Consider the following 22,761-nt stretch of genomic DNA (forward strand, 5'->3'; position numbering starts at 1 on the left):
ATCTTTCTCGGCACTGGTCTGAGAGGAAAGAACAAACAGTCCTCTTTAAATTTTATCTAACCAGATGGCAGCTCAGATTGCAGGAGATACGGCAGAGGGACTGCCTAGCAGAGCCATCAATACCCTTTCCTTTGTTCATTTCCATCAGCCTATGTTTCAGAGGGAAATTTTGAAAGCTGGTACCAAAACAGGGAAAGATGGTGCCTTGTCAATAACAGAGTGGGAATAAAAGAAACCTCCCATATCTTAAAACATCGTAATTTGAGTGTACAAGTTCTAACAGTTTTTCAAACTGGAAAAATGTACAGTCAAAGTGAGTGCTAATGTAAGTAAAGCTTTATTTATATAGCACCTTTTAAAACAGTGTTTACAAAGTGCTTTACAGTATAGAAAATTTACAATATAATAGAAATAAAATAATAAAATACAATAAAAAACGAGTCAAGAAAAGTCCCTAGTGAACAAATGTGTTTTAAGATACTTTTTAAAAATGCACAGTGAGTCGATGACTCGTAGGTTGTCAGGAAGAGAGTTCCATAGTTTGGGACCAAAATAACTAAAGGATGACACCCCAATTTTTAGCTGAGCCTATAGGCACAGCCAACAAATTACTGTTCGGAGCGATCTTTCTGGAGTATATTTATTTAACAAATTAGAAAGGGATATAGGGGCAGTTCCATGAAGATCTTGAATTAAATTCTGAATGATAAAGGCAGCCAGTGAAGGGATGTGAGTGTTGCAGTAATGTGATTTCTAATTTTAGAGTGAGGAGGCATTCGTGCAGCTGCATTATGAACTCTTTGTAAGTGTTTAATAGAGCTCTTTGGTAACCCAGCCAAAACACTGTTGCAGTAGACAAGTCTAGACATAACAAATGCATGAACAAATTTCTCACTGTCAGAAGGGGAGAGAATATCACATACTTTGGAGATGTTTCTGAGGTGATAATATGCTGTGACAATGCTAATATGCTTTTTAAAACTGAGGTCGCTATCAAATATAATTCTTGGCCTGATTACTGGCTTTTAGAGATAGAGAGGCAAGATGTGGAGCAATAGACCCTCTCGGCACATCATTACAGAATAACAAGTATCTATGTCTTATCTTTGTTTAGCTGTAAAAAGTTCTGGGACATCCACATTTTATGCTCTCTATGCAGTCACGTAGTGTGGAAATTTAATTATGGGCATCTGGTGCAAGTGAAAGGTAGAGTTGCGTGTCATCTGCATACTGGTGAAATGAAATATTGTACTGGTTAATTACTCCAGCTAAAGGAAGCATGTGTAGGTTAAATAAAAGAGGACCCAAAATCGAGCCTTGAGGAACACCACAAGAAAACGCCTGGAGGTGTAGTTACCCAGTGTAACACAGTTTTCCCTGTTGCTTAAGTAGGATCTTAACCAGTCTAAGACAGGACCTGATAGACCAACCCAGGTCTGAAGTCAGTAAAATCTCATGATCAACGGTGTCAAAAGCAGCATTCAAAAAAAAAAAAAAGTGCAATACAAATAAATTTCAATTGAATTGAAATGAAACAGAACTATCTGCCAATCTACATATCTAACTCTCAATTGTTTATTTTATTGTATTTTATTTTAAATTTAGGAATCATCATTCAAACTGATTCCCAAAATAATCAGAATGATCTACTTTATCTACTCATCTACTGTCCTACCTACCTACCTACAACTATCAACAGTATATTTAATGTAATTTTATTTTATTAACCAAACTAACCAAACATAGTTTAAATTGATTCACCAAATAATCAGAATCAGAACTACAGTACTAAGGCTTCTGTATATCCATCTACCTACCTGCCTACACCTCTTAAAACTATTTTATTTTATTTTATTTTATTTCATTTTATTAAATTACATATTAAATTAAATTAAATTAAATTAACACAGTTTAAATTGATACAGCAAACAATCAGAATAAGAAGTATCTACTTCTATCTACCCATCCACCTACAGTTGAGGCCAAAAATATTGCCCCCCTTAGTAAATATGATCAAAAAAGGCTGTGAAAATTCATCTGCATTGTTAATCCTTTTGGTCTTTTATTTAAAAAAATCACAAAAATGTATCCTTTCATTGGATAATAAGAATTTAAAATGGGGGGAAATATCATTATGAAATAAATGTTTTCTCTAATACACATTGTCCACAATTAATGGCCCCCTTTTATTCAATAATTTTTGAAACCTCCATTTGCTTAACAGGTCTAAATTTTCTCCTATAATGCCTGATGAGGTTAGAGAACACCTGACAAGAGATCAGAGACCATTCCTTCATCCCAGAATCACTCCAGACCCTTTAGATTCCCAGCTCCATGTTGGTGCTTCTCCTCTTCAGTTCACTCCTCTCATTTTGTGTAGGGTTCAGGTCAGAGGACTTGAATGGCTATAGCAGAAGCTTGGTTTTGAGCTCAGTGACCCATTTCTGTGTTGTTTTTGAGGTTTGTGTTTGGGTTATTGTACGGTTGGAAGATTCAAACATGGCCCATTATAAGATTTCTAACAGAGTCAGTCACTTACTGATTTTTTATCTGTTGGTATTTGTTAGAATTCATGATGCCATGTATCTAAACAAGATGTCCAGGACCTCCAGCAGAAATATAGGCCCACAACATCAAAAATACAGCAGTATGTTTCATTGTACACATGGGGTACTTTTTTTCTCTGTGTTCACCAAACCCATCTTGAGTGTTTGCTTCTAAAAAGCTCATTTTTTAGTTTCATCTTATCATAGAAGCCATTCCCCTTTAAACTTCCAGTCATGGCTGATAACTGAATATGCTTTAGTTTTTGAATGAGCTAGGAGAATGTTTCTTGTAACCCTCCCAAACAACATGTGTTGATGTAGGTTCTGTTTGACAATTTTTTTTAAAGGTTTTCTGAACCAGAGACTCTATTTTCTGCAATTCTCCAGCTGTGACCCTTGGAGAGTCTTTAGCTACTCAAACTCTCCTTCTCACCACACATTAAGACGATATAGACACACGTCCTCTTCCAGGCAGTTTTGTAATATTTTCTGTTGGTTGGATATTCTTAATTATTGCCCTGATGGTGGAAATGGGAATTTTCACTGCTCTAGCTCTTTTTTTAAAGCCACTTCACCAATTTGTGGAGCTCAATTATCTTTTGCTGCATATCAGAAATATATTCTTTGGTTTTTCGAATTGTGATGGATGATTTAGGGAATTTGGGCTTTGTTTTCCCTCTTCTTTATATTTCTGTGAAACAGGAAGCCAGAGCTGGATGATTTCATGTTTATAATCATGCTGGAGTGCTCAAAATTGTGAATATGAATGGGAATATACTTCAAAAATATTTTACTCATAAGAATTTATAGGGGGGGCAATAATTGTGACCAACGAGTATTTAAGAAAAGGATTAATTTGATTGTGTTATTTCCCCTAGTTTTGGTGTTATTATTATTTTATTAATGTTTTTTTTTTTCCATTTTTTTTTAAATAAAAGACCAAAAGAATTAACAATGCAGATTATTTTCACATCCTTTTTTGGTCATATTTACCAAGGGGGCCAATATTTTTGGCCTCGACTGTATACTATACAACTATTTAAACTATTTATTTTATTTTATTTTATTTTATAAATGTAGGAAACATTTAATTTGATTCCCTAAATAATCAGAATTATCTACTTTATCTACTCATCTACTGTCCTACCTACATAACTACAACTAACAACAGAATATTTAATGTAATGATATTTAATGTAATTTTATTAACCAAACATAATTTAAATTGATTCACTAAATAATTATTTTATTTATTTTCACTTAATATCTAATATCTTTAATATCTAAGAAATCAGAACCAGAAACCCAAATTCCTCCAGGAAAAACACATCACACTGTTCTCAGGTCTGAACTCTTGGTTGAGTGACTGGAAATGTTTGGCACATCCCCATTCATAGACTGATTTAAAGCACAGTTAATTGAGTGTAATGAGACCCCCGTTCATCCACTAAAATATGACACTCCCCCACAGCTGATTATTGTTAGGAACTAAATTACATTTTTTTCTGCCATGGGGAATCCTATTCAGATGTTGGTCAGAGTTGTCATTGTTTAATGACTACACCAGAAAAGCAGTGCCAACCAAAGAGTTCTTTTATGATTTTCCCAGTGGACCAGAATGCAAATTTGTTGTCAGATGAGTGTTTGCTCTTTGTCATTCACAGATGGCTGTGCGTTTTGAGCACGCTCGGGACAGGCCGAGGAATAATTAGCTGGATTTTGGCCTGTGCAGTATCACTGGCCAGACATGGTGCTGCTGCCTTCTGCGTTCAGACTAACAACTTTTAGATGAAATCCATGCCTCTCTGTGATTCTCTTAATCTTTGTTCACACATCCCCAAGGCAGAAGTTTGTACACAATTGTGTTTACAAAGTGGCTGAGGGTGAATGGCAATCTAAATGATAGATAGTTTTTATAAACAAAAAAAAATAAATAAATAAATAAAATACTGCTGTAACAATGGCTGTACTCAATAGTCTAGTATCAGAACTTGTGGTGTTTCAAACGCCACCCACACAATGGGTCTTTTTTTCATGAAACATTCTAAGAATTAATCTGTGCATTTTTTTTTTTTTTTTTTTTTTTATGGTCATAAAGATATACTGGTCCAGAGGCTTACACTTAATTTCTTAAATTTGATGTTATTAGTGAAATATGTGTATTTTATGAATTTGTTTACAAAAATAACAGTTATTCATTCATTCATGTCAACAAAATGAAACAAGAATTTTGAACCTGGCTTCATCCAATGTTCAGATTTCTGTTTAGGGAAGTTGATGCATGCATGCATATTTAAATCAATATTACTTAATTTGCATATTTAAACACACACACACACACACACACACACACACACACACACACACACACACACACACACACACACACACACACACACACACACACACACTTATTCTTGAGATAAGGGACAAAACATTTCCTACACACAAAGGCCCTTTTTATTTTAAAAATAAAAAATTCATCAAAATAAAAGTACCTAAAAAGTAACATCTAAAGGGAAATCTGCATTCATTGCTTTTATTTTGTATTATTTAATTATTATTATTTTAAATACATTCTCTGCACTTGGAAATACATGTAATTTAACCTGTCCTCAGCATGAGGTCACAATGTTAAACTGCCAAACAAAGTGTTCAAAAATGCAATAATTTCAAAAATATACATTTTGATTTATATTTCCCATGAGAAATATCCAACAAAGTTGAGTCCTCACTTTGAGTCCAAGCCCATAAGGATTTTTTATATTTCTGAATAAATCAGGTAATGTCAGCAGCAACTTTATCTCAGAGGAACCCTTTCCTATTTCCTGCTCACTGTGAATCTTACAGTCAGACACAAAGTCCTGGAAGTTGTATTTTTTTATATTTTATACAAACAATATTGTGGTCTCTTCGGTCACAGCGTTAACATGTCAGTTCCCTCATCCCAGTGTAATAGTTTCTGTAAATAGTTAGAGTCAGAGTAAAAAACATCTGTCAGATGTCAATTCCACCAGGTTTTATGTCTGATGGTGTTGACTTGTAAGCTGACGGAGTTGTGGAAGTTATGGGTGTGGCCTCTGAGGGGGCACAACTTGTAGCTTCCGGTCTCTCAACTGAGGTTGTTGAGACCAACCTCCAATCCAGAGCTCCTTCTACGAGGAAACTGTATGCCTTGAAGTGGAAACTTTTCACTTCTTGGTGCGGAGATCACCAGCGCGACCCAGTTAACTGCCCAGTTGGTACAGTGCTGGAGTTCCTGCAGGCCCGTCTCTCTGCAGGGTTGACCCACTTCACCTTGAAGATCTACGTGTCGGCCATTGCGGACTACCACGCTCCTTTCGGTGGTCAGTCGGTGGGCAGACACCCCCTAGTCACACGTTTCCTCCTTGGTGCGCTGAGGCTGAGGCCCCCAGTATAATCTCGCATCCCCACGTGGGACCTGGCTGTGGTGCTAGAAGCTCTTTGTAAGTCTCCTTTCGAGGCTATTGAACTTCTGATCACTATCTGACAATTAAGACTGCCATTCTTCTGGCTATAACCTCTCTAAAAAGAGTTGGGGATCTTCAGGCCCCCTCAGTGGCCCCTTCTTATCTAGACTTTGTGCCTGGCATGGCCAAAGTGTTTCTCTACCCTACAGCGGGGTATGTCTCTAAGGTACACCACAGCCTATCATGCTACAGGCCTTTTGTCCTCCTCCCTACAGGGAGCCAGACCAGCAGAAGCATAATTGCATGTGTCCAGTGCAAGCAGTGGACACATACATCCACAGAGCTGCCCTATGGAGAAGGGCAGACAAACTGCTTGTTTGCTACAGTATGGTCCCCCTAAGCCTCCCTACTACTAAGCAGACCCTCAGTCGGTGGATAGTTGATGCCATTACTATTGCCTACGAGTCCTCTAAACTCCCCTCGCCAATGGGAGTCAAGGCTCACTTGACCCAAGTTATGGCGGCCTCCAAGGCCTTCTTAGCAGGTGTGTCTATGCAGGTCATCTGCAACACAGCAGGATGTTCCATGCCCCTCACATTCGTCAAATTCTATGGCTAAGATATGTGAGCCACTCCTGGCTCTTCTGTTCTCTTGTCTGCTTTCCATGTTTATTTTGCATTAAGTCTAGTAGTAAAGAGGAAGGGATGATCACGCTGCCATTTAAACCGAGGAGTTTATACAGTGATCTGTCGTTGGGACATCAAAGAGCATCAAAACGGCATTTATTGTTTGAATTTCCTGAATAAAATGGGGATAATTTAAAAGATGAGACTTTGTTTCTTATCAAAAGTAACAATGCATAAAACTGGAAGTTTCCAATGAAGTTCTGCTCATGCAGTGGTTAAACCAACACTGTATTTGTTTGGTACAGATGCGTACCGAACTGAAAGACCCGTACCGAAAATTTTCAGTATGAATACGTGTACAATTACACCCCTAAAATATATAGATTAATAAATAATTAGGGCTGTCAAATGATTAATCACGATTAATCACATCCAAAATAAAAGTTTTGTTTACATAATATATGTGTGTATACTGTGTATATTTATTATGTATATATAAATACACACACATGCATGTATATATTTTAAGAAGAATATGTTATGTTTATATATTAAATATATTTATATATAATATAAAATATAAGAATATAAATATATATAAATGTATATACATGAAAATATTTTCTAAATATATAATTTATGTGTGTGTATTTATATATACATAATAAATATACCCCTGTACACATACATATATTATGTAAACAAAACTTTTATTTTGGATGTGATTAATCGTGATTAATCATTTGACAGCCCTATAAATAATGTATCATTAAATGATAAAAAGTCACATTTTAAAACGTTTTGTTCCTGTTTATATATATTGTATATGTGTCTTAAGTGTCAGTTTTTCAAAATTGAGATTTATGCATCATTTAAATATAAATAAGCTTTAATTTGAAGGATTAGTTCACTTTCAACTTAAAATTTCCTGATATTTACTCAAGCCATGTCATCCAAGATGTTTATGTATTTCTTTCTTCATTTGAAAAGAAATACATTTTTTATGAAAACATTCCAGGATTTTTTTTTCCATATAATGTATTTCAATGGACTCCAAATGGTTGAAGGTCAAAATGACAAGGAAAACCAGTCTCCTCTTGGCTTATATTGAAATCATCTGACATTTTCCTCAATGAAACCTCATTTTGTGCTTCTAATTTGTGAATGGCGTTTTGTTTTGTTCTCTCTTTGCGCTCGTCACTAATCTCACAAGGCCGACGTGCTACATCATCCACCGGAACGGCTTCCAGTTTTGACAGTCGGCAGAAGTGAGAGAAAAGTGTTTATAAAGCATATACACTTATTTTATTTTTTTAAATGACCAATCGTTTCACTAGATAAGACCCTTATTCATCGTCTGGTATCATTCATAATTGTCATTTTGACCTTCAACTGTTTTAAGTCCATGACGTCTACTACATGCTGGAATGTTTTTATCAAAAACCTTAATTTATTTTCGACTGAAGAAAGAAATACATAAACATCTTGGATGACATGGGGGTGAGTAAATTATCAGGAAATTTTAATTTGAAAGTGAACTAATCCTTTAAGCTTTTATTTAAACTTAAAGGGTTAGTTCACCGAAAAATTACAACTATATCATTAATGACTCACCCTCATGTCATTCCAAACCCGTAAGACCTCCATTCATCTTCGGAACACAGTTTAAGATATTTTAGATTTAGTCCGAGAGCTTTCTGTCCCTCCATTGAAATGTATGTACGGTATACTGTCCATGTCCAGAGAGGTAATAAAAACATCATCAAAGTGGTCCATGTGACATCAGAGGGTCAGTTAGAATTTGCTGAAGCATCGAAAAAACATTTTGGTCCAAAAATAACAAAAATGACGACTTTAATCAGCATTGTCTTCTCTTCTGGGTTTGTTGTGAGCGTGTTCACGACCTTGCTGATGTATGACGCTGCTGTCGTGTTTTCTGGTGCGCCCAATAACAAAGATAACACGTCAGCAGCGTCGTACGTCAACTGTCACAGCAGTCGCAAAACCAAAATGTATTTTTGATGCTTCAACAAATTCTAACGGACCCTCTGATGTCACATGGACTACTTTGATGATGTTTTTATTACCTCTCTGGACATGGACAGAATACTGTACATACATTTTCAATGGAGGGTCAGAAAGCTTTCAGACTAAATCTAAAATATCTTAAACTGTGTTCTGAAGATGAACGGAGGTCTTACGGGTTTGGAACGACATGAGGGTGAGTCATTAATGACATCATTTTCATTTTTCGGTGAACTAACCCTTTATTTAAATAAGCTTTCCATTGATGTATGTTTTTTTATGATAGGACAATAGATACAACTATTTGAAAATCTTGAATCTGAGGGTGCAAAAAAATCTAAATATTGAGAAAATCTCCTTTAAAGTTGTCCAAATGAAGTCCTTAGCAATGCATATTACTAATCAAAAGTTTTATATATGTATGGTAGGAAATTTAAAAAAATCTTCATGGAACATGATCTTTACTTAATATCTTAATGATTTTTGGCATAAAAGAAAAATCTATCATTTTGACCCATACAATGTATTTTTGGCTACTGCTACAATTATACATCAGTGACTTAAGACTGGTTTTGTGCTCCAGGGTCACATACATACATACATATATATATATATATATATATATATATATATATATATAATATATATATATATATATATATAGATATATATATATATATATATATATATATATACAGGTCCTTCTCAAAAAATTAGCATATTGTGAAAAAGTTCATTATTTTCCATAATGTAATGATAAAAATTAAACTTTCATATATTTTAGATTCATTGCACACCAACTGAAATATTTCAGGTCTTTTATTGTTTTAATACTGATGATTTTGGCATACAGCTCATGAAAACCCAAAATTCCTATCTCAAAAAATTAGCATATTTCATCCGACCAATAAAAGAAAAAGTGTTTTTAATACAAAAAAAGTCAACCTTCAAATAATTATGTTCAGTTATGCACTCAATACTTGGTCGGGGAATCCTTTTGCAGAAATGACTGCTTCAATGCGGCGTGGCATGGAGGCAATCAGCCTGTGGCACTGCTGAGGTGTTATGGAGGCCCAGGATGCTTCGATAGCGGCCTTAAGCTCATCCAGAGTGTTGGGTCTTGCGTCTCTCAACTTTCTCTTCACAATATCCCACAGATTCTCTATGGGGTTCAGGTCAGGAGAGTTGGCAGGCCAATTGAGCACAGTAATACCATGGTCAGTAAACCATTTACCAGTGGTTTTGGCACTGTGAGCAGGTGCCAGGTCGTGCTGAAAAACGAAATCTTCATCTCCATAAAGCTTTTCAGCAGATGGAAGCATGAAGTGCTCCAAAATCTCCTGATAGCTAGCTGCATTGACCCTGCCCTTGATAAAACACAGTGGACCAACACCAGCAGCTGACATGGCACCCCAGACCATCACTGACTGTGGGTACTTGACACTGGACTTCAGGCATTTTGGCATTTCCTTCTCCCCAGTCTTCCTCCAGACTCTGGCACCTTGATTTCCGAATGACATGCAAAATTTGCTTTCATCCGAAAAAAGTACTTTGGACCACTGAGCAACAGTCCAGTGCTGCTTCTCTGTAGCCCAGGTCAGGCGCTTCTGCCGCTGTTTTCTGGTTCAAAAGCACACGCCTGTGCACGGTGGCTCTGGATGTTTCTACTCCAGACTCAGTCCACTGCTTCCGCAGGTCCCCCAAGGTCTGGAATCGGTCCTTCTCCACAATCTTCCTCAGGGTCCGGTCACCTCTTCTCGTTGTGCAGCGTTTTTTTGCCACACTTTTTCCTTCCCACAGACTTCCCACTGAGGTGCCTTGATACAGCACTCTGGGAACAGCCTATTCGTTCAAAAATTTCTTTCAGTGTCTTACCCTCTCGCTTGAGGGTGTCAATGATGGCCTTCTGGGTTAACCTCTTACCCATGATTGCAGTTTTGAGTAATGAACCAGGCTGGGAGTTTTTAAAAGCCTCAGGAATCTTTTGCAGGTGTTTAGAGTTCATTAGTTGATTCAGATGATTAGGTTAATAGCTCGTTTAGAGAACCTTTTCATGATATGCTAATTTTTTGAGATAGGAATTTTGGGTTTTCATGAGCTGTATGCCAAAATCATCAGTATTAAAACACTAAAAGACCTGAAATATTTCAGTTGGTGTGCAATGAATCTAAAATATATGAAAGTTAAATTTTTATCATTACATTATGGAAAATAATGAACTTTTTCACAATATGCTAATTTTTTGAGAAGGACCTGTATATATATATATATATATATATATATACACACACATACATACATACATACATTATAAATATATATATATATATACAGTTAAGTTAAGAACAAGTACCACTTTTCAGCCTGAATCTAGATATGGCAGATCATGTTTTTCTTGCTCTTTTCTTATCTGAAGTCTGGGTGCAAACTGTCTTGTACTCACCCATCATAAAGGTTACAGGCTTTCACACATGTCCTTCCCCGGCTGAAGTATTTACAAGAGAGACACTGATCTGGACCGGGACCCCAGCATCCTGCCACTGAACACAGCGGATCACAAACCATCCTTTGCTGAGCTGCGGAAGAGATTCACAGAATTTTTTACATTCATAAATGGGCATTATATGGGAACAAGTTACACATTAAATAATTTTAAAGGGCCCATGACATTCAAACTAAAGTTTTATGGCTTTTAAACCTTCTCTACTGACTTTGAGGTCATCCATATGCTAGTGTACGGCTAAACATCAATATGTTCCTCCCTAAAATAATGTTTTAATATGTCAGCATAAGAAAAGAAACTGCACTCATTAAAACCATTATGTTTTTAAACAGATATTGCTGAGGAAAGATTTTGCTTTGTAAATTAATTCAAGCATAATCAAATATTCATATACAAATATTACTACTGAATATACGAGTCCCAAATAAAAACTCTGTATTGACTGAATGAAAGTCCTTCATATAATCAGCTGGGACCATCAACAGTAAATGTAAAGCAGTGGATGTCAGGGCTGTTGGACAGTCCAGGGGTCTCATTTATAAACGTTGCATATCCACAAAATGGGCATAGAAACATGCGTACCCAATTTTCCATGCACATATCGAGATTTATAAAAAATAAACTTGCTGTAAATATGAGCGCACCATACAAACATTCTAGACCATGCGTACTCATTCTTTTTCCTGGAGTGAGAAAAGTAATCAAGTAAACAGCAACTCTGTTTTCATGTAGATAAACACGTTTACATTAAATACTCCACTCGCATTAATGGAGATAAACACTGAAATTACATAAAAAAAAAAAAAAAAAAACATTTACATAATTTTTATTAACAATAGGCTAAATAATTTTACGTGCGAATGCATCTCAACAACATAATAAAAAAAAAACACTATATTTGAAGAATGTAACTAGGAGAAAACGGTAAGATTTGCACGTTTCCTTTTTAAAAATACTTTGTCAGTGACAAGTAAGCTCAATATATGGTTATTTCGGGGAGGAGACGAGGTGGAGATGCACGTACGCACAATCTTCCCCTGACTGGGATTTATAAAGGGATTTTTGCGCAGGTTCTGGCATACGCAAGGTTTTATAAATCTGAAAACATTTGTCCGTACGCAAAATCTAGCTCTTGTGTCTACGTACTCTTTTAGGATGAAATCTACGGAGAGTTTTATAAATGAGACCCCAGGTATTTCAGTCTGCTGTGATTGGTATAGTGTAGAAAAGAGACCAATGAATGAGCAAGATAACAGCGCCATTGATTCCACACACCACAGACTTATTATCAGACTAATTACATCAAGCACAGCTTGGCAGTGCAACACTGTGGGAAGTGTTCTGCAACTGTCAACATCTCCATTACGATACGTCTATGCTCAATTTCATTAGTTCAGGGAATTCTTTTCATACATAAGATATTGGCCTGTAAAATGCTTGCCTTCATGTCCTATATGTGTCCCAAAGGGGAAGTGTATTGAAATTCAAGAACTGGCAGACCTAATAGACTAGTCCCTTATTAATACACAAGTTCTCTATGATGTTAACTGGGTTGACAGTTTTATAGATCATTTAGCAAATAACTGTGCAAATGTCACAAATCCTCATGTAGCCTCACATTTAATAGATTAAAAAAGAATAATGGGGGGGGGGGATTACGTTAAATAATTATAAAGGCCCAATTAGGGAAAATAAGCCTGCTTTTAGGAACATTTAGAATTTACATTATTGTCATGACAATTATGCACAGTTACCCCTACACACACACACACACACACACACACACACACACACACACACACACACACACACATACCTGGCTTTCTGGATGTTGACAGTATTTATTGATTTATGGAGTAAAAAAAAAAAATAATTGTTACAAGCTCTTGGTGCATAAAGAAGGTCTGTAAAGTTGCAAAGACTAAAGTCTCAAATCCAAAGAGATATTCTTTATAAAAGTTAAGGGTCAACCACCCCACCCCCCTAAAAAAGGCTTGTTCTAACACGCCCCCACATCTCTACGTCACTATGTGGGAAGATTTGCATAACCCCGCCCAAATGTTCATGCAAAAATCAGTGGTTAAGTTATATTTCAACACTGTTCCAGAACAATCCAACGCAAATATTTTGATGTGTGCTGCACATTTTATGGAGGATGAGGACTGTTTCCTGAACCAGTAGCCTGCAATGTGTCTGTGGCACAATGGCCGTTTCTATATGATGTTTGGGCAGTTCAAACTTTGCAAGGACAGTCTGGCGCGTCTGACTCACAGCCTGTAGGTACGTTTTTATATTTAAATAATTTGCCAATGATGATTCAAACGTGAGTTTTGAGCAGTAGAGTAGGCTTGTTGTTTGTTTTTTCTCAGATCACAAATGCAGACATGGTTTTATGTTTATGCAGTGTGATACGCAACGTGTAAAAAGACAATATAAGTAATTATAATCTGTAATTATTTCCCCACTGGATGCAACAAATGCCTTGTTTGTAATGGTTTTTTTTTGTCTCATCTAGTGATGTCCGGATCGTGAACAAATCTTTCTATTTAACCGAATCTTCTTAGTGAACCGGTTGAACCAGTTCACCAAATCTATCTGAATCGTTTGAAACGGTTTGCGTCTCCAGTACGCACTTATCCACAAATAACTTAAGTTATTCAGTTTATAAACGTGCCTTACACTCTCTCTGATGCAAAATAAACCAATATCCCGAGTTATTCAGTTACTCCTAACAGTACATTGATTGAACTGTTAAAAGAAATCAATGATGGGATGTGCACGAGCAGAGCAGCTGGACTGAGTCACGTGCTGCTGGCCTGGGAGATGGCATAGTATGTTAAGGGGTGTAACATTTCCGTCACACGCTTGATGCATTCGGTCAATCACAACGCACTGAATAGCTGGCCAATCAGAGCACACCTTGCTTTTCAGACCGATAAACTTTGTAAAAATCGACGCATTTCAGAAGGCGGGGCATAGAGGAGAAACAATAATGTACATTATATGGAAAAAAACCTTAAACCGCATAAACACATTGCATTACACCAAGTACACAAAATAATGTTCTTTTTAGCAGCATCATATGACCCCTTTAACTTTTTTTCCTTATTGACTTGTAATGTCTTACCTTAAAATAGTGACACATTTGACAGTTTTAAATTGTCACTAGGTATACGTTTATTAAAAGGGGATGTACCTGTTTTAGTTAAAGGGAGCACTAAACCCATCTCTTTTGCTTGATAGTATTGCTAGCACACTCACTACACTCTCTGGGGTCCCTGTTGTTCTTGATCAGAGCTCTCTGGGTGCTGGTGTGGAACAGACTGGTCCAGTTCACTGTGTTGTAGAAGCAGAGCTGGCTGTTGTTGGTCATGTAGACGTTACCGGCGCTGATCTCTCTCAAAGACTGGAACTTCAGAGCAGAGATCCAGCGCTGCTTTAGGATCAGCAGAGAAATACCACTGAGAAAACAGACACGTGGAAATGAGGATGATTAGGAAGTCAATAAAAATTTCCAAACCTATTGCTCTTTCATATCATTGGATTGTTTATTTGACAGTCATGCAGCAGACAGCTTTACTTCTATCCAATGTGATTTTGCAGTTTAAATCAAATCTATTAAAAGTCAATTCCACTGACGTTGGCCATGAAATAAGTGATCTTACCTATAAAGTGTTCTTCCTCCTATGGTGACAAGGTTGGAAAAGACACCAAGGTCAGTCATGTTCTCTGGCCAAGACTGGATGTTCAAGTAACCTTTGGATGGAATTACCAAACAAGCAACAAAAATATTATTTAACAGTTAATGTCTTGATGTGACAGTAAAAAACAAAGGAAAGATAAAGCAAAAGTAGCCTACAACTTGCAAAAGTAATAAAGAAATGTAGAAATATAATATCCCACCACAATGTTTCAGTATTAGGGGTGATTTCCATGGCTGCACATGTTCTTTTGATTAATATCTTTGTGCATCAGAATCGGAGGTGCGTTTATATGGTTGGCATGGGAACTGCACTCACGACAACAGTCATAGGTCTTTCTTATTGTGTAGAGTTTCATTACGTTTCACTCCAATAACTGTAATATAAAATCTGACTGAGGCACACACCAGATTTTAATTAAAAAAAGCCTTTAATAATATGGCTAACTGTTCAGTTTTTTCTAACCTATTACACTCAACAAATAAATACTATAACAAATCCCATTAGGTGTAAAAATAAGGATCCATGAATACTGTAGCAGTGACAGAAATGCAAACTGTAAGCTTGACATCACATGTGTTTTTTATTTGCACATAGCTTTACCAAATATCTAAAGATTAATGACAGCTCTCTCTCTACCTGTGATCTCTCTGACGTTCCGGAACACATTTAATTGCTCAGGATCCAAAGCACCGATACCATGATACATGTCTCTGTTTAACAAAGCAAAACAATTAATGAGTGTAAGAGTGCATTTGTATACAAATTACACCATGCACATTAAAACTGAACTTTTTCTTCTTCATCTTATACCCTTAAAAATGATTTTGGTTGCATAAACTTTTATAGTCAGGTTGATTCAGTCATACTATTTCATTTTGTTTACTTAAACAGAAACTCAAAAAGGATCATTATTAATAATGAAATATTTTAATAAAATATTTTTTAATAGAATCATTAAAAACATGCATTTTTATGAGCACTGTTATATAAGAAAGACAAATATCACCAGGCAAATATTGTTTTAAATACAGAAAAAAAAGTTATCCAAGGACATATAACCCCGAAAACCCCTGTTCCTGAGGATATTTTGCTCAATAAACAGGTTTTGATAAAGTAATAATGTGCTGGGAACAAGGTCGATCTCATTAGGATTTAAACTGACTTTTCATCAAGGTCGTAGACTGTATGATTACAGAATTTTTCCTAAACTTTATGTACATCAAAAACACCTTGCTGCAGTGCTTGATGGCATGCTGGGGGGAAGCTGACATGCACTTATATCAGCTTTTGAGGGCACATTGCTGTTCAAAGAGAAACACAAATGTCATCTGGGAATATCCAACACTGTCAGACTAAAAGACTTAAACATTACCCACCCTTTGATGCCTGTGATGAGGAAGATGAGGTTGCCGTTGATCTTGGTGCAATTGACAAACATCTCAATGTTGCTGGAATCTACAGTTTGAGCTGTTTGAAGGCTGCCGGTACCTATACCGTCACACACTGAACATCACATACAAAAACAAACATGAACATATAGTAATGTAGAGGTTATTTGCTGTTTTGGAAAGAAGCATGGCAAGTATGGTAAATTTGATATTCTTTACTTTTCGGGCAGATGTCAGTGCACGGGACGCACATCTTGATGTGATTTTCCTCCACCTCCATCTTGTTGCTCGGACAGGCTCTGACACAAGAGCTGTGATCCACCACAAAGTTATCTATGTCAAAGAATGACAGAGCGTACTTGTGAAAAATGCTTTTTTAAATGATAAAAGGACAATTAACACCAAAAAAAATCTGCCATCATTTAGTCACCCTCAAAATGGATAAATATGTTTACAAATATCATACCTTTAAATGACAAATCATTATGATGATGTTCTTTGCGTCTTTATTTATTTATTTTGTAGATTTAATCAAAGCAAAACTAACCAGTGTAACTTACGTGGACATTTCTTGACACAGAAAGCTCCATAGGTGTATTTGGCATTGGGATTGTGTTCGAGCTGGAAGGTTGTTGGATTGTACACAAATGGCTGAGGACACTGTGTCACACAGGCCCCGCTGTCATTAAAGTTGGTACAAGCCTGAGAATAAAAAATGTAAGTATGTGGTTGATCGATAATACATGCCTATAAAGAAGAGACACCTCTGCAGAGCTTTCAGTGTGTAACATATTACAGTACAACATCACTATGAAATTAATGTAAAAACAAAGTGAGCAGGCATTTGTCATTACATTTATTACACTTTAAAACCATACAGGAAGAGCTGACATACGAAGCAGTCTGTGTCTTTGGGTCCGAAACAGCCTCCTGCACATTCACGGTGGCAGCAGTTACTGACGTACGGACCAAAACAGCGTCCATCACACTGCTCTGCACACACCGTCTTTGTCACTGTAACCGCAAAGACAAAAGTGAAGCTCTCTCCACATTTGTGGACTTTCTTATGACTGTACTTTTCTGTAAATATGTCAAAAGTCACCAGGACAAAGCAAAAACACTAAATCTATTTGTCAGACTGTGCAACCCCCCACCCCCACCCCCATTAGTGGTGACACTCTATGAAGCTTATCTTTAATTCTCTTTAATTATGCCTAATTATACAGTGAAAACTGAACCTGCCATCCCCTGCCGGCCTTCCCTTTGTCTCTGCAACCCACTCACGAGTGCATCACCACAGGCTGTACCACAAGATCACTGAGTTCCCAAGAGCTTTCACTCTTGGTGTTTTAGAATGTTTATACATTACAGACAGAACATATTTAGTTTCTACACCTGAAACTCTGAATTTTTTTTTCATGCCTCAAAAGTTGATATACAGTAATATTTCTTTTTTTTTTCTACAACAAATTCAAGTTATTTTGAAGTTTAATTATAAAGTTACATGAAGAAGTGAAAAAAAAAAAAAATTCCCAACTTAGGCTTAGTTTTAGCCTTTTTAAATCTTTCTTTCTTTCTTTCTTTCTTTCTTTCTTTCTTTCTTTCTTTCTTTCTTTCTTTCTTTCTTTCTTTCTTTCTTTCTTTCTTTCAATTTGAAAATGAGGCTGTGAGAGATAGAATTACAGTGAGATCAATAGATTGTAGGCCTACTGTTGTTTAACAACATACCGATTAGTGATGTTCTGTTCTTGAACGAGTCATTCTTTTGAGCCGGTTCTCAGGAAGTAACCAGTCGAGCCAGTTCACAAATCGAACCGAACTGAACTTAAGTTCCGGGTTGAATACGCAGGATGCACAGTCGAAGTAGCATGTCCAACTCAAAAAGAACCGATTGAGCTGGTTCAACCAACTGGCGAAGTTTGCAGAGGATTACCGAGGGCTCAACAAGAAACAAAGGAGCTGTGGCAAAGTGAGTCGAGGATTACCGAAGATTCTGATGAGTGAGTTGACGATACTGTGCAAGCCTGAGGCGCGTACTTGAAATATGTTATTAATTTACATTTTATTAAAACCAAGTGATGTAAATAAATTTTACAATAGTTTATTGTGCATGCATATTATATTTAAAATTGCTTAAGTGAATTCAAGGAGGTATATAAGACACATATTTACATATTTGTGTTTGTGCATCAATATCTGTAATGTGTGCTGTAGGTGTGAAACTTCTAGGAATCTTATCCAAGCTGTAGGCTAGTCAATATTGGTCAGTCAGTATCTGACATAAAGGATCCGCGAATGAAACTGTGACCACAAACACAATTAACTTAAGTGAATTATATGGTAATAATCAGCAATATGCTTTTACACAAATAACTTTTTTTTTTTAATGTTTCAATATGTGTTGACACAAATGACTTATTTTAATTTTTCATTGATACAACATTGCACTGAGTTGTTAGAAAAGAAATGTGAAGAGATGTTATTGCTTGATGACATCAGGAACCAATCAGTCGGCTTTTTGAACCGGTTCAATGAGTCGTTCTGTCCGAAAAGAACCGGTTCATAGAAATGAATCGGACTTTGCATCACTAATACCTATTGTTCAGCTAAAGAAACCTCTTTCTGATAAAACTTTTAGTAGATAAAAACTCCATAAAATAATTGTAAAAATTGTGAGTTGGTGAAAATTATTCCATGTAGGACTTGTTTTCAGTGCATGCTATTTTAAAGACTGTAAGTCATCAGTGTTAAAATTCATATGGCATCTAACCTGATTATGTTCATCAGACCTCCCTTCATCAGCATCATATTTGCTAATGAAATCCAATAATTGTTTCTTAATTTTGGTGTGATTCCAAAAATAGTGCCTGTTTTGTTCTAGCATGTCACACTTTCTCACAAAATATGTGCATTTAAAAGCATGTTTTGCTTTTGACAACTATTTGTAAGGTGAAGAAGTCTTGTATTATCCTTTAATCACCAGAAGAAAACTGCCACAATGACACACAGAATTAAAATAATAAATAACTGAATTATTAGTTTTAATTATTTGTTTAATTGGAATGCATTATAATGTCAGTAATTTATGACAGCATAAGTTGACATGCTACTATGAAATCAGTAATATTATAATACTGAAAAAGGAACAAAGGTAACATCACACTGAAAGCCTTAATATAATGCAATTTGTCTGTATGTTTGTGTTGTTGTGCAAGTTAAATGAAAAAGAATGTGTTAAATACTCACAGCTTTGGCACTGATTCTCCTGGGGGCCCCAACAGCGGCCGTTACAGGAGCGATGACACCTTCTGCCTGTGGAATAACATCTTTACATCTTAACTTTAATCCTAAACAACAACATACTTCAATGTGCCATTGGATTTGTCTCATACAATGTTCCCACTTACTTTTCCCACTCAGTTTCACTCAGTTTCTCCATTCAAAAGTTTTGGGTCAGTAAAATGTTTATTTTTAAATAAATTAATATTAAATTAAATGATTTTTAAAAATGTATTATTCAATTTAATTAATTATTAATTACATTTATTTTAATTTTATATTTTTTAATATTAAGAAATGTTTCTTGAGCAGCTAATCAGCATATTAGAATGATTTCTGAAGGATCTGGGGTAATGATGATGAAAATTCAGTTTTGCAATCACTGGAATAAATTAAATTTTATCATAATAAATATTACTGCTTTTACTGTATTCTTGATCATAAGAGACTTCTTTCAAAAACACCTAACCAACCCAAGCTTCTGTACCCAAGCTATATAAAAATATATTTATATATGATTTAATGCTGCATGACATTTCTAACAATTTATTAACTAATAACCTGTTAAACTTTGCATAACGTAATAAAGTATGTGAATGTTATTAATGAAGAGTATGATAATGTGCCACCAGTTTCACCAATATTTCAGTATTGCATTGAATATTTTAAAGCACCTTACCTAACTTCTTGTTTGTTAAAGCTTGAAATATACACTCAATACAAATTTTTGAAAGGACGGTTTCAGTTTATCTATGAAAATCATACATTTTTATAGCTCACTTTTAATCTTTAAACTCATCTAAACACTCACATGTGTTGCCACTATTGTTTGAGGGCACGACCAGAAGTTCAGAACGCGAGTTCTTGATGATGTCCTGCCAGTGGATGGTGTCAGCATGACACAAGAACTGATTCTGATCCACATACACACCTCCATTCAGGATTTCTACAACAGAGATAGGGAGAATTAGAAATCAAGAGCATTTCTGAATAAGTGACAACATTTGAGCCATTTAGCATACTTAACAGCATAAATAATATTTAATAAACAATTTATGCGCATATAAAAGACATACAGTTCATTCGGAGGTCACCTTAAGGTTATAACCCTGACTACTCTATGAAACCACTTTAAACGATTTATAAAAGAAGTGTAATGAAAATAATCTCTCTTTTTAGAGCAGGGTTTAAGAATGAAATCACCCCAATTCCCAAGTTAAGGAGCTTACAAAAGATCAAGCACGATTGTGAGTATATCACTGTGTCTGTAGAGATTGGGAACATATGCTTTATGTGGAGGTAGTATATTTGAGCCAATAGACTCCACATCTCTTTCAAATCCCTCCCTGCTGTTACCCTCTAACAAGTATTACTAGGTTTATTGCCGGCCCAGAAACCTAGTGTTCCAATGAACACTGTGTTCTTTAAGCCTGCTTTAAAAATTTCTATTTACATCATGAACGGCTGGTTCATAGCCTCAAACAACCGCCTGATGAATGAGGCCATGGCTGGTTGTTTAAAATGTGTTAGTATAGCTTCATTCACTCCTGAAGGGAAACAATTATGAAGTTAATGAAGCAATTTCATTATTCAGACACTAGCTGCTACTTCATAATCAACTAATGTAACTTTATAAGTTACATGGCTGGACAGTTCCGCTAGAACATCTCATATCTGCCCAGGGTTCATATACTGAACCTACACAACTGATTATATCAAACTATTAAACCCTTCCTCTTCAGTAAACTTCACCCAGCGCCCAATTTTTCATGTTTTCAATAGCTAAACCCACAGAGAATGGATGATAAAATTAATTAAAATGGACCTGAGCACTACAATCCTATTGCTAACATTGATAATAATAATAATTTGTAAATATTTGTGAATGTATACACAGTATATACAGTTTGATTGTTTTAAGAAATCAATATATTTATTCAGTAAGGAAACATTAAAATAAAAGTTACTGTAAAGACTTAATGTAAAAAAAAAATCGAATTAATACTGTTCTTCTTGCATTTTCTACAACTGTTTTCAACATTAATTAATAATAAGTAGCATTGATTAATAAAAGAAGTGGATGATGCAGTAAACATTTGACTGCATTATGTTCTGCAACACCTAGACAGACCGGGGACTTATGTGAGGATCCTGTTTGTGGACTTCAGCTCGGCCTTTAACACTATCATTCCAAACCTCCTCCTGCCCAAACTAACTCAGCTCTCTGTGCCCACCTCTGTCTGTCAGTGGATTAACAGCTTCCTGACAGACAGGCAGCAGCTAGTGAGGCTGGGAAAATACACATCCAGCACCCGTATAATCAGCACCGGTGTGCCTCAGGGCTGCGTTCTCTCCCCACTGCTCTTCTCCTTGTACACCAACGATTCCACATCTAAGGACCCCTCTGTCAAGCTCCTGAAGTTTGCAGAAGACACCACACTCATCGGCCTCATTCAGGACGGTGACGAGTCTGCTTACAGACAGGTTAAAGAGCTGGCTGGCTGGTGCACAACAACCTGTAGCTTAACACGCTCAAAACAGTGGAGATGATAGTGGACTTCAGGAGAAACCCCCCTGCTCTCCCCCCACTCACCATCATGAACAGCACTGTGACTGCAGTGGAGTCATTCAGGTTCCTGGGCACCACTATCTCTCAGGACCTGAAGTGAGACATTCACATTGACTCCATTGTGAAAAAGGCCATTGTGAGGAAGTTTAACCTGCCACAGGAGCTGCTGAAACAGTTCTACTCTGCCATCATTGAATCCGTCCTCTGCACTTCAGTAACTGTCTGGTTCAGCTCAGCTTCTAAATCTGACCTCAGAAGACTACAGAGGGTAGTCCGGACTGCTGAGCGAATCATCGGTATAACCCTCCCTTCTATTCAAGAACTGTACTTATCCAGAGTGAGCAAAAGGGCTAGCAAAATCACTCTGGACCCCTCACATCCAGCACACTACCTCTTTGAACTGTTGCCATCTGGTCGATGCTACAGAGCCCTGAGCACCAGAACGACCAGACACAGGAACAGTTTCTTCCCTCAGGTAATCCATCTAATGAACACTTGATAATAACTGTGGAACACACAACACTATTTATATTTATATACACATACACTTATTTATCTAACACACATACTTAGTGTACACTTAAATTTTTGCACGTAATATAGGCCTACCTGTACATACATAACTGCCTATTGTAATATACCTGCACATACAATTGTCAATTTGTATATTGTCATTCCTTACCTACTTAT

At 36.4% G+C, this 22,761-nt stretch overlaps 1 protein-coding gene across 1 annotated transcript in view; it reads right to left on the reverse strand.

Moving 5' to 3' along the window:
* The window catches only part of LOC109064184 (receptor tyrosine-protein kinase erbB-4-like), a 187,273-nt gene that overhangs the window by 36,167 nt on the left and 128,345 nt on the right, over positions 1-22,761 (reverse strand). The window contains exons 4-13 of the mRNA XM_042741326.1: positions 20,314-20,448; positions 19,470-19,535; positions 17,119-17,237; positions 16,784-16,925; positions 16,443-16,556; positions 16,212-16,338; positions 15,472-15,545; positions 14,797-14,887; positions 14,393-14,592; positions 11,072-11,204 (exon numbers count right to left, since the gene is read on the reverse strand). Of these exons, the coding sequence (XP_042597260.1) occupies positions 11,072-11,204; positions 14,393-14,592; positions 14,797-14,887; positions 15,472-15,545; positions 16,212-16,338; positions 16,443-16,556; positions 16,784-16,925; positions 17,119-17,237; positions 19,470-19,535; positions 20,314-20,448 (1,201 nt within the window). The remainder of the gene's footprint in view (positions 1-11,071; positions 11,205-14,392; positions 14,593-14,796; positions 14,888-15,471; positions 15,546-16,211; positions 16,339-16,442; positions 16,557-16,783; positions 16,926-17,118; positions 17,238-19,469; positions 19,536-20,313; positions 20,449-22,761) is intronic.

The sequence above is a fragment of the Cyprinus carpio genome, chromosome A1, assembly GCF_018340385.1.
Source record: "Cyprinus carpio isolate SPL01 chromosome A1, ASM1834038v1, whole genome shotgun sequence".
Taxonomy (NCBI): domain Eukaryota; kingdom Metazoa; phylum Chordata; class Actinopteri; order Cypriniformes; family Cyprinidae; genus Cyprinus; species Cyprinus carpio.